The sequence below is a fragment of the Hippoglossus stenolepis genome, chromosome 13 (genome assembly GCF_022539355.2).
Source record: "Hippoglossus stenolepis isolate QCI-W04-F060 chromosome 13, HSTE1.2, whole genome shotgun sequence".
NCBI classification, from domain to species: Eukaryota; Metazoa; Chordata; class Actinopteri; order Pleuronectiformes; family Pleuronectidae; genus Hippoglossus; species Hippoglossus stenolepis.
In genome coordinates this window covers 13,082,398-13,094,490 of record NC_061495.1, presented here as the reverse complement: position 1 = coordinate 13,094,490, position 12,093 = coordinate 13,082,398, and the positions used below count along the sequence as shown (strand labels likewise).

Sequence of the window (12,093 nt, the reverse complement as noted above, 5' to 3'; positions counted from 1 at the left end):
AAAAGATGTTCACAAATAATTTTTATAATTATAATTATAAATAATATAATAATTTACTTGACAAATTGACAGGTGTATGTAGAGTACACAGATATGTCTGATTTGATTCTGCATTCATTCACCACACAGCTTTTTACATAAAATCATAATACAAACATAAAGACATATATATAGAAATGTCTAAAATAATTTATGGACCGATTCTATTTCACCCCAGTGAAGTTTGGTTGTGTTTATTTGCTCTCACACACTAACGTCACTGTTCAGGGCAGCAGCAGAGCTCTCACATGTCCTGTACCATCACTGTGTCATGTTAACTCACACGTCCTGTGAATAAAAACATCATAAACACTGTAAACATTAAGTGAGAAACTGTTGAGCATACAGTCCTATCTCTGTGTGATCCACATTGTTGCTATGCCTCGAGTGATTATGTGTATGAGTCCACAGATAAGTCCAGTCTTATCTCCGTCATAACGTCAGATCGGTGAAGATATTAATCAAGTCACGTCGGTGCATTTTCAGCTCATGCCTCCTCCTCGCTCTTACATGCCCGAGCACATTATGGCATTGTGAGCATCAACGTGCATGAATGCACTCTTGTATTTTAAATAATTCACCCCCAGATTACATAAGTGCAAACTGTTCTCCAGGCATCCGGTGAATATTCTGAACTCTTGCAGGCACACTTCTGGAAACAAGTGGGGGGAAGAACTGTCCCTAGAGTGTCACTGTACTTCATAAATATTTGATTTCCTCAAAACAGGAACAGTTCCAACATAAATTCAACATTTTTTAATTGTAAGTAATTTCTACTTACAAATTTGCAATACATTTTGCAAATTTTAATGCAAATTCTGACTTTCCAGGAAGTTTTGCAACATAAGCAAGAAAAATTCTGCAGGAAATCTAATCCTGCAAAGTTTTACTTGCCCCAAAATCTTACACAGTACTGAATCAAAAGCATTGCACTGTTCAAAAAGTTTGAGAAAGATTACCTAAAGATCAGCGTCCACATGCAGCCTATTATTGTTGTTTACGACTGGAAGATCCTCCACAACCTCTTCATCCAGGCATTAACAAACACTCCGAGCATGTAAATCCACTTCTGAGAGTCCCAGTGTCACACTGGTCGTGGGTCATATGCAGCGTGGTCACACATGGTCCAGCAGCCCTGTCACCACAGTCACTGAGCGAGCACAGCACACTGTGTACGAGCAGCACAGTGCCAGTCAGCCGCCGACTTCTTCTGAGCAGCAGTTGCTAGGGTGACTACTCAACTCCAGTCAGTGAGCACACAGGAGCATGCTCTCTCTCTCTCTCTCTCTCTCTCTCTCTCTCTCTCTCTCTCTCCCCCACTGGAGCCACTACACTCCTAATAGAGTAGTCACTCATTCATTTTCAGCACGGCCACCTTTGCAATGCAAGTCTAGCCAGGCCATTCACACAGGATGTGAAGGCAGCAGAGATGTCAAAATAATTTGCAAATACCTTCATCACAACCCATCATCATTTAGTTAAACTTTTAGAATCTTGTCCTTTCTGAACTCCAAAGTTTTTCTGAAGTCCAACCCTTTAATGTACAAGACAGATGTACAGACAGCATCATCCGGACTCCTGCTCCTATCGCTGAGCCTCTTCCTCTTAAGTACAGAGACCAGATGGTATCTTTGACTTTGTTTCTTATCAAAGACACAGGACAGCTGCATTCAACTCCCGGAGCGAAGAAATGAACCAAATCAAGCATTTCTCAAAGGGATATTACTGTGTCTCTATTGATTAATGGCAGATTTGCAAGAGAACAATTGTTGTTACTAAAGTAAAATTGTTACGACCCTAGTGCGGCCTTTTTGTCAAACTACAATAGAACTCAGTAGAGTTCATTCCTACACCAGGGTCCAACAGTTCTCTTAAATCCATTAAAGCTGCACCAAATTTCACACACTCCCCTAAATATGCCTGTTTTTTTCATCAAGATCCATGAATTATGGGATTTTGGTGAAAATGTAAAAAAAGAAAGTAAAAAGAAATTGCTGGATCTGCACAAAAGTTAAGTCTGTTCTTCCCTGACTCATCCTGCATCCTTCCACCAAGTTTTGTGGTGATCCACAGTAGTTTTTGTGAAATAAACAGATGAAAACAGATGAAAGACATGACCTCCTTGGCAGAAGTAAATATAGTTTCTTGTTTCTTGTTGACATTTCCTCCAACCTCATTCATAACATCAAGAAATGTAACTAAGAAACAGAGAGAAGGACCAGAAACAACAACAGATCAGCTGAATCAGTGTCATATCGGACTCTGTCACTTTATAGTCCCGGCTGACGGAACACACTTAAACTGATTAGCCTCTGTGATTTTAGGAAAACCATGAGATGGATGTTTATTCCTCTTTTTAGGTTTTGTCATTAGTCATCTTGAATTTCATGGAACATTGGTTTATATTGAACAGGCACCAATTTCAAACTCTGGTACATTGTATTTTATGAGGGACAATAGGAAATGGAGGCACTGGAGAGAGAACATATTCCATCTTCATTATCTTCTCCTCCTGCCACCCACAAATTTGATTTTGAGAAATTTGACTCTGACCCTCAACTGTCAGCCTCATGGTGGCGCTAGAGGAAAAGTTGTTGGATCATAAAAGACAGAGGGAATGCAGTTTTTTAAGGTTTTTGTATTGCACAGCTTCCAGTTCACATGCCAGGCTTTTTCATTAACTCTGTGAACAGAGATTAGGGGATAAAATGTTTTCGATTCAATCTCCCCATGCACATATCCGCTGCACACACTCAGGCTCTGGATGTGGCTCGGGACATGGATGTTGAACAGCCAGAGAACTCATGTGGTCTCGTGTTTTTTTTCCAGCCCCCCTCCGCTCCAATCCTGAGACACCAGAGGGCACGCTGCGCCCCTGCCACTTCCTGTTCGTCAGCTTTCTCCACTGGCTGCCCACCAGGCTACTTCTACATGGACTGATGCTAGTGACACACCGAACACCCTGCCGTGCTCTCAGCTCTGCACCCGGCAGACATGCTCCGAGCACAAACACACATGAAGAATACACCCATTTGTAACATGGTGGCATTCAGAGCATGTGCCGTGCAACAGTCCTCCTGTGATGTGTAATTTGATGCACAATAACAAAGCTTCCTGTCCGGGCCACATGCACACTGCTGTGACAGTAACAGAGCCGCCTTACGACCTAAAAAAAACAATTACACTTGTGTTGTTTCAATCACAGTGGCTGTCGGAAGCAGGAAACACAGTGAAGAGCGAATTGATGATCAGGCAACTGTGTCTGTGTGTGTGTGTGTGTGTGTGTGTGCATGCTCAGCTTGGCCCATATCTGCTGTGTTAAACAAACAAGCACACAGTCACTCGTTCCCAGTGACAGAATCCAGCTTCTGTCACGTGCACAGCAGCGTGAAAGCCCCGATCGTAGTGGTTGTAGCAGTCAGCAGCACAAGAAAATATCAAACTTGCATGCATGAGTGATGTCCATGGACCACTCATGCATGGAGAGTCCCCTCGTGTGCACTTGTCACAGTCACACATGCAGAAAATATTGGAACAAATTAGGAAAAAGGAAAACTTGCAATAAAATGCATTTGTTGCATCTACAGCACAAAAAAAAATAACATATCCATATCCTCATATTAGCTTAAGGAGAAGATGTAAACACAGGAGGGAGATATACACTGAATAATTGACATGGACAGACGTGAATAAAGAATTGGATCCATTGGTTCATTGGGGCATTGGTGTGCTCACTCTGGCATAGTTTTTGTAAAAGTGCTCGGCCTAAGGCGAGGACAGATCTGTGTGGGAGGAGGAGGAGGAGGAGGAGGTGTGTACTTTGTTTCCTCGGGCTTCTTCTTCAGCAAAGCAGGATAAGGGGTGCATTTCCCTTGAAATCGTCCCTTTACAATCTCTCTCCAGCTGCAATGGCATCAAAGAACATTTCTTCTGTTCACCCAGGTTTTCAGGGCTTACTTAGCTCACGCAGCTTTATGTTTTCATGCATCGCAAAATGCCATTCAGATGTAATTTAACCTGAGTGAAGGAGCGGAACTACACTATTTAAGCAGCCAGTGATCCTCCCGTGCAGGGACGGAAGTTGGAGGCAGTTTGTCGCCACAGTAAACCTGGCAAGAGGCAGTCTGCAGTGTGAAGCCACTAGCAACAATGGAAAACATACATCAGTCTTTCTGCATTGCAGCAAAACTGAGAGGACCAAATAAACACCGTCGCCAGAGTCATTTGGCAAAACTGCTGTAAGAACAACTAATTGTGAATAAGAACGAGAGCAAGTGTAACGATTTTCAGTCAACAGGCTGATCGAGGGAATTTTGACTCGACAGCCCTTCAGTCACAGTTTTGCCGACTTGTGAAACAAAACAAAATCTGCCCATGTAACAACGGAGGATCGATGCTAATGCTGTAAACTGTTGTCATGGTTTTCTGGTCTAAAATACATCAGGAAGTACAATGAATATATAATTTGGACAAATGCAAATCAACCTGAACTGGATCAATGATTGGAGATGCACATGTTTTAAAGAGGAAACATTGCATATCCACTCCAGACTTGTAAAAGCACTCTGCTTGGAGCATGAAAATGATGCTCATAACAAGCTTCTATAGTGTTGTATATTATTCTGCACAGTGGAAACCAGAAATCCAATTAAATCCAGAAATCCAAGTGAAGAAACAATAAGAAAAAGGCAGCGGGGAACACCACACGAGTCAGTGGAGACACCTCCAGAAAAATGACTCTCCTGTAGAGTTTGATATAGTTGAGTTGGAAAAGAGGTCACATGACATGAGTTTTGCTATCCAATGCCGTTGAACAAGACTGATCCAACGTTCAAAAACTGCACTAAATTATAATGTCAATTGCAAAATATCAGTTAAACATGATGGAACAAAATACATCAAATTCATTATGTTATATAACAACCAAACCTACACAGATCGGAGGAGACAACATACAACAATCTGATGCACCGGAGTCAGAGGCCATAAAATCTCATCTGGAACAAACCTGAGTGAAGAGGTGGCCTCGGGGCAGAGGTGAAGTGAGTGTGGGTTAGCAGTATCTCCAAGTGATCCTGAACACACATCCAGCCACAGCTGACCACTGCCCTGACAGAGACACACGGGTCCTACTTTAACCCGCTTGTGCCCTTCAGTCCCAGAGGAAATGGGCTGTGTCTCTCAGGAAACCAGCCCATTACAGAGGAGGGGGCCTGGGAGGGAGAAGAAGGGCCTCGACACAGCGGGACGCCCTCCAGCCAACAGCCCCGGGGGAGGCAGAGGTGAGAGACTCAGGAAAAACAAACTACTTTGATAAATCTTCTACTTCTCCACGAACATGTCACAATAAATTTAAATATGTATTATGTCAAGTTTCATGTTTGTCCTGACGCAGCAAAGATAGACTCCGAGTTATCTCACAGGTGTCGCATGAATATAATGGATCTGACTTACACTGCTTATCAGTGGAGGAATCTAACAAAGTACATTTACTTCGTTACTGTACTTTACTTAAGTATTTTTTTTCATGTACTTTTCAATTTTAATCCAACACATATATCAGCCAATATCTGTACATTGTACTCCACTACAAGTCATCGCGTTACATGTTCACATTGTTTTTAGATTAAAAAAAATAATCAATAGCGAGAGGTAAATTATAATTTTGTATTTTTATACTTTGATTACACCTAAAAGCAAGTACTTACTTACTTTTGCTTTTATGTGGTACTTTTACTTGAGTACATATTTATCTATTTATTTCTACTCTCATTAAAATATTTGACTATCTTCCCCAACACTGGTTATTTCCAAATCATGGCTGGTGAGTAAGGATGAACAGGCCTTTGCAGTTAGAACATTTACCTTTGGAGATCACATTGTAACTTTGTTAAGAAAAGGGCTACATAAATAAAGTTTATTATAATCATTACTTGTTGTGGAAGACTATTCTGAAAGAGTCAGGACCAGAGTGGCAGCTTCTCCTCAGAACTGTACTTCCATCTGGTGGTCACAAGGTGCAAAGCTCCTCCACCCCAATAAAACCAATATCCAAGCACACACACACAAACTTGGGAGCAGAAGGTTACAGTATAATAAGTGGACAGCTCACATTATTCATGCAGCGGGCCAAACAATAAATTCACAGTCCTCCGTCCACTCATCCACACAAACAGTTGGACACCACCTACACTTTGGCTTGTGCTCAGCTCGACTCTCCAACAAGAGCAGAATCCGACAGACGACTAGAATCATCCTCCTCAGTGGATTAGACGATTAGAGGATAATGTGCTGCCTTATGCGACTGATCAACTGTTACAGATCTGATTTTCATCTGCAATCATTGACTTTAACAATGTAAAATGAGTCACATCTTTATTTTAGATAACTTAAAAATACATTTTTTACCTGTATATTTCACCATGTGGTATGAGTCAGGGAATAACCCATTACATTTTGAAGCAGATCTGGATCAGGGATTATTTTGTTTTTTCAACTTTCTTTAACATTGAAAGACATGGCATTTTTTGACATTTTCACTAGATTTCCTGGGAATAATGTATGGATCTATAGATAAAGTGCCATGTAAGTTATATTTTGGATTTTTGCCAGCTTAATTCGGACTAACTTCTTGTGTATGACCCTGAAGCCTGATGTGAATATAGATTTTGCCTTTTGTACCTAAACCCTGGTGTGCTGTGTGTTGTTTTTGTGTCACTCGCCGGCCAGAGTCACATGGCCTGGCTAGTATAAATCCAGAAAATAAATGTTCAGTTTAATGAAATGTGTTTACTTTATGTAAGGTGTGTGGTCTTTGTCCTTTGAAGGAACAAAACATAAGTTTGAGTGTGAATCTCTTATATATTTGTCCCCAGATGCAGTGTGGACAGAGATTTCCTGCAGTCTGATGAATCCAAAGATGAAGCAAACAGAGGTGCTCACCTGCCACAGAGACCTGAACTCCCTCTGTTCAATCCGCAGGAGCTCGCTAATTTCCCGTGTCACTATGGTGGCATGTCGGGGGCTGTTATCCAGGACCGACTCTCCGAACGCCGTGCCGGTCCCCAGTGTGCATATAGTAACAGCATCCTGTAACAGAAACAGAGGGAGTTCCCTGCATGGGCCATTGCTTCATTACAGGAACATCATGCAGCCAGACAATAACTATGCAAATGTAATGTCCTTATTCTTCTCAAGATAATGCTTTGTGCTTTACACTTGAGAAACAGTGCTCTACTCTCAAAGGGTTAGAGGCAATCACCTGAGCACTTGTGGTAGACAGACGCATGCACTCCAATCTGCACAGATATTACTCCAATCAGCATCCAGACAAACTGGGGTGCATTAAGCTGCATGGTATTCAAAAATATTCAAACTAAAGTGTTAAACGTTCTTTACAGCCCATGTACACTCCAAACAAGCTTGGATGTGGAATCCTTGGCATGCGTGATGAATTTCAAGTGAGGCTTTACTGATGAAATAACTTATCTTCCCAGAGAGATGCACGGAGATGTTGTACATTTAGAGAATAGGCACAAAGTGATTATTTAATAAAAAGTAGTTTGAAAAAGATGGGAGGATTCCTGATATGTGACATGCTAATAGGCCAGACAGATGAAAAACACCATTTCTACCTTGATATCCCATATTTCAGTTAAAACTGGGGTGTCATGCTTGTGTAATCATGTCAGTCGTACCTGATGACGTGATGTCTCAGAGACTTTGACATCCAGCGAACCAGAGAGGACGGCGTACCAGCTGGTGCCGATGTCTCCTTGGCGATACACTGAAAAAACACAGCACAATTTGAATAAATCAACCTTTTTTTTAATGACCTATTTTGTTGTTTCAGAGCTCGTGTCCGGACATACACGTGATGCCTTTCTCCAAACACTCGTAGAATCCACACAGGCAGATCTGCTGCAGCAAACTGGTGTGGAATCTCTCGAAGGCCTTTGCATTTTTCAGACGTGCAAGGATGATGTCGACATCTTCTCCAGAGCGCTCTGCTGGTCTGGAGAAATGAGGAGAAAATGGTCATTTACAGGTAACTGCGCAATTAAATGTCCATGACGCACCTAAGTAGGCTGCAGCCCAAGCAGCGTAACTCCATCTCTAGCTCTGTAGGAGGGATCAACTCATAGTCAACTCTATGTTATAACTCAGCCTTACACTTGCACAGTATAGCAGCAGCCTGGAACACCACAGTCTGATCCAGTTTTCAAGAGGTCAGACAGCTAACAAGTGTGTGCTGCATGACTACAATGTTGCTTGTGTGAGGATTAAAGTCATGTGCATTGACAATATAACAACACGTCAATTAAAGTTTGGTTTAATTACACTGAATCTCCCAGGCTGATATGAGGCATGAGCCAAGTCAGTCAATATAGTTGAAATATTGGAGCTTTCAGAAAAATCACAGTTTCCCAATCATAATTATCTCCACACAAGAAGGTTGTGTTTTCAACTGTGTCTGTTTGTTGGTTTGTTTGTTGGCAGAGTTAAGCAAAAACTACAAAACTGAACAAACTTGTTGGAGGGGTGGGGCCTGGGCCTTGAAAGAACCCATACATCTTGGTGCAGATGCGGATTAACAGGCAGTTACTAGGTTTTGTGAAAAATACATCATGATCATAATAGAAATAAAAACTTTATCTCAGTGATTTGTAGTGAAAAAAATAAAGATCAACAATAAAAGTCAGTATTTTACTAGGAAATTTGACATTAGATGATTTTAGAATTATAGAAATACTTGAACTTTAATATAAAAGTATGTTGTTTCTATATTTTGTTGCTTTTACAATGGGAGAAACAAACTGTAGCAGAAAATGCTGACCCCTCTCACATCACCACGGGTGTGTCATCATTTGTTACACTGAATCCAGAAGCTCTGATGTAACATGTGGGTGGTTCTTCTCAATAGCATACAAACACCTCTGAATCCATGTTCTCCCTTTAAAAAGTGAAATATAACTGTATCAATAATTCAGGAAGGGGAAAGAAAGCTTTGCTTCAGTGCTGCAACACTTTTCTGGCTCTCTAAAAACGATTTATCGTGCTAATATATTTTCCGCTCTGTCGTGGTACAATAAAAGTGTTTAAGCACCAGCTTTCAAGCAAAAGACTCTTTCATCATGTATACCCTGGCAACCTGTTACCTGACAGCAGAGTCACATTGTCTCCATTCTCTGCACTTCCTGATAAGACCGTATGATCACACCTGCAGCCACATGTAACATGGGAGATCCCCTTGTCTACTCCCAATTTGTTTTTGAGCTGGAAAGGGACAAATCTACTCTCCTATTTCTGCATGGTGTACTGTGGCAGAGTGAGCACAACAATGCACAACAGAGAGATGTGTGGGAGCCTGAGTTTCAGACATGAAGCCAAGATGTCTGTTTGGAAACAAGTCAACAACACAAAAAACACCTTAAAAAAAAAGGTGCTGATACAGGGTCGAAGTGAGGACAGAATGTGTTCGGGACGAAGCAGCTTTTTCAGTATCTATGAAACATAAACACGACAAACTAAATAAGAAAACTACTTTAAAGTTAAAGTCCAACTGTGAGATATAGAGTTTTGTATATTTCTGCATCTGCTAAGTTCTCCATCAAACTGATATATATATATATATATATATATATATATATATATTGTATTATCTTCTGTAGAAGTGCAATTCAGTTCAGTGAGTGACCTGCAACATTTAATTGCGGCAGAATGATAAGGTGAAGCCCACGGGTGGAGCACACAGGCTATCGGCTGGAAAACCAGAGGCCTATAACTAACCAGAGGATATTACTGTGTAAACACGTCTGGCACACTGCGTCACATGGCTGTTTATAGATGATGTACTTTGAACCTCTGTTTGTGATGCGCCCCTCGTTCTCCCCCTTTCATCCCGTGTATCTTATCTGAGCTGTGGCCAGCCACCCATTTTGAGTGTAAAGTGTAAAACCTCATTATATCATGTATACAGCGACATACATTGCAGTTATTTGCTGTAAATTGCAGATATTCACATTGCAGCTGTGCGACACATCTGTCAGTGGTGCCGAAGGGACAATGGTTCATAGATCTGTAAGGTGTTCATAGCTCTTATCGTCAAAATGAGGTCACATCACTAAAGCACATCACCTGGATTTACACAGGACAGGTGTGCATACAGTAGTTTTTTGTTAGTTTTTTCAGGCCAAGATTTCCACAGTGATTTGTGGCTGAATTTAGTCTGAGGCTAAATTGTGAATAAACAGGCCTCTAGGCTACAAAGCATATTCCATGATGATAATGATGAGGCATCCATATGCTATTTATAATATCTTGGCAGCTTATTGTCATCAATTTTGATCTTATAATTCTTATGAAACATTCAAATCTATACTGCACTGCGATCTATTTATTTTCACCGCCTCCAAAAATCAAACACCTCAGAGACAGTGTGCACAGAAGCTGCAGGGCTGTTCAATGCTGTATTGAACTTTTAAACTGTGCACATTGTAGCAAATAAGTGGCAGCTTAGTGTGTGTGCATTATCCAGGGAGACTATAAGGGAAATGTGTTGACGTGTCTTTTTGAAACTTCTACTCCCAGAATAACACTTTTTAGTAATTCACACTGTGCATGTAAACTACTGGGTACAAATTAGAATGTCCTTTTAGGTTTATAAACCTGGATATTAGCAATAATCACGATTATAATTTAGTAAGTAAAACTGCTGCATGTGCATATTAGAGTCAAATATGAATGTAGTCTAACTTTTAAAAGCACATTAAACACCTACTTGAAATTCTGCTGTGATTATTGTCCCCGGAGCTACAGTTTGTGCAAACTAATTTTGCTTTAAACCCTCAGCCAGCAGTAAGGTAATGGCAAACAAATGAACTCATCATATAAATGTATAATCTTACACCTGAGGCTTACATGATCACCCTGATTCAATCTGTGAGTCTCAATCCCACTGGGAAATTAAAACTACAGAGTCGACAGCAATGTTTTCATTCAGCTTTTGAAGCACGACGCCCAGAATCTGCTAAAAAAATCCCCCATCATTCTGTTAAATTCAATTATTTGGGGAAATAAAAAAAGACACTGACATCACATTTAAATGAATTACCTTTTGTCCAGACAAATAATCCACTCAGTAGATTCCGACGAATGTGAAGAAGTGTGCGCTGCTACCATCTTGCGATTCTCCTGCTGCTGCAGCTGCTGTTGCTTCTGCGGAGGAGGAGGAGGAGGAGGAGGAGGAGGAGGAGGAGGAGGAGGAGGAGGAGAGGGCTGGACCACTTCATCTGCCGCCAAACACTCACTCTCTCACTCACTCCTCACAGGCAAATAGTCTCTGCTGCTCACCTGTCCGGCATCAGCAGCATCTAAATGAGTTAGAGGGGGAGTGTTGTGATGGAGCATTTACATTGTAAGGTCCCTACTGCAGACAGAGTATTATATATATTTATGTACAGAGGTAATTTTCACACACTATACACTCAGCTGCCAATGCTTCCATTAAGGTTATACTGTTATGTTTTTAACTCTTTTACAGAGCTGTTCATTTAACTTGATGGCCAATTTACAAGCTGTATTGTGCTATTATGACATCCACACTATATGAGTGAGGACAGACTAAATGTTAGAAACACTTTTCAGTATCATTTCATGAGGGGACGATAATAGCAGTGTGACTTCAATGTTATTTTGGAGTGAGAATATCTCATTTTGATGTAGAACTCTCTCCCCTTCAAACAACATAAGTTATAAAACAATAACAGTGATTTTTTTAACAGTTCATCTCAAACATGGGCAACACAGCCCACACACTGCAGCAGCTCGTACCAGCCGATGTCTTTGCTCCGCTTTTGTCACCACATAAAACTTTCTCGCCCACACAGATCACTGATCTTAAAAACCTGGCTCTGAAATGGAATTTGTCCAAATATAAAAAATATTGTTCACTGTGATTCTGTGAAAATATCATATTCAGAGGGATAATTATGGCACTGTGATTTATTACACTTTCAGATGACACTTCAAACAAGTGAAAATGAGCAAGGGATT

The 12,093-nt window shown here is 40.9% G+C and overlaps 1 protein-coding gene across 4 annotated transcripts in view; it reads right to left on the bottom strand.

The window, feature by feature from the left end:
- Positions 1-11,249, bottom strand: part of rapgef4a (Rap guanine nucleotide exchange factor 4a) — a 33,498-nt gene extending 22,249 nt beyond the window's left edge. For 2 of the 4 annotated variants that reach the window (XM_035175656.2, XM_035175657.2), the window contains exons 1-4: positions 11,153-11,249; positions 7,911-8,053; positions 7,737-7,825; positions 6,982-7,128 (exon numbers count right to left, since the gene is read on the bottom strand). In XM_035175656.2, coding sequence (XP_035031547.2) covers positions 6,982-7,128; positions 7,737-7,825; positions 7,911-8,053; positions 11,153-11,220 — 447 coding nt within the window. In that variant the 5' untranslated portion in view covers positions 11,221-11,249. Of the gene's footprint in view, positions 1-998; positions 1,267-5,047; positions 5,173-6,981; positions 7,129-7,736; positions 7,826-7,910; positions 8,054-11,152 lie in introns of those variants that run through there. The other 2 variants (XM_035175660.2, XM_035175658.2) reach the window with 2 other exon arrangements.
- Between the last annotated feature and the right edge of the window lie 844 nt (positions 11,250-12,093).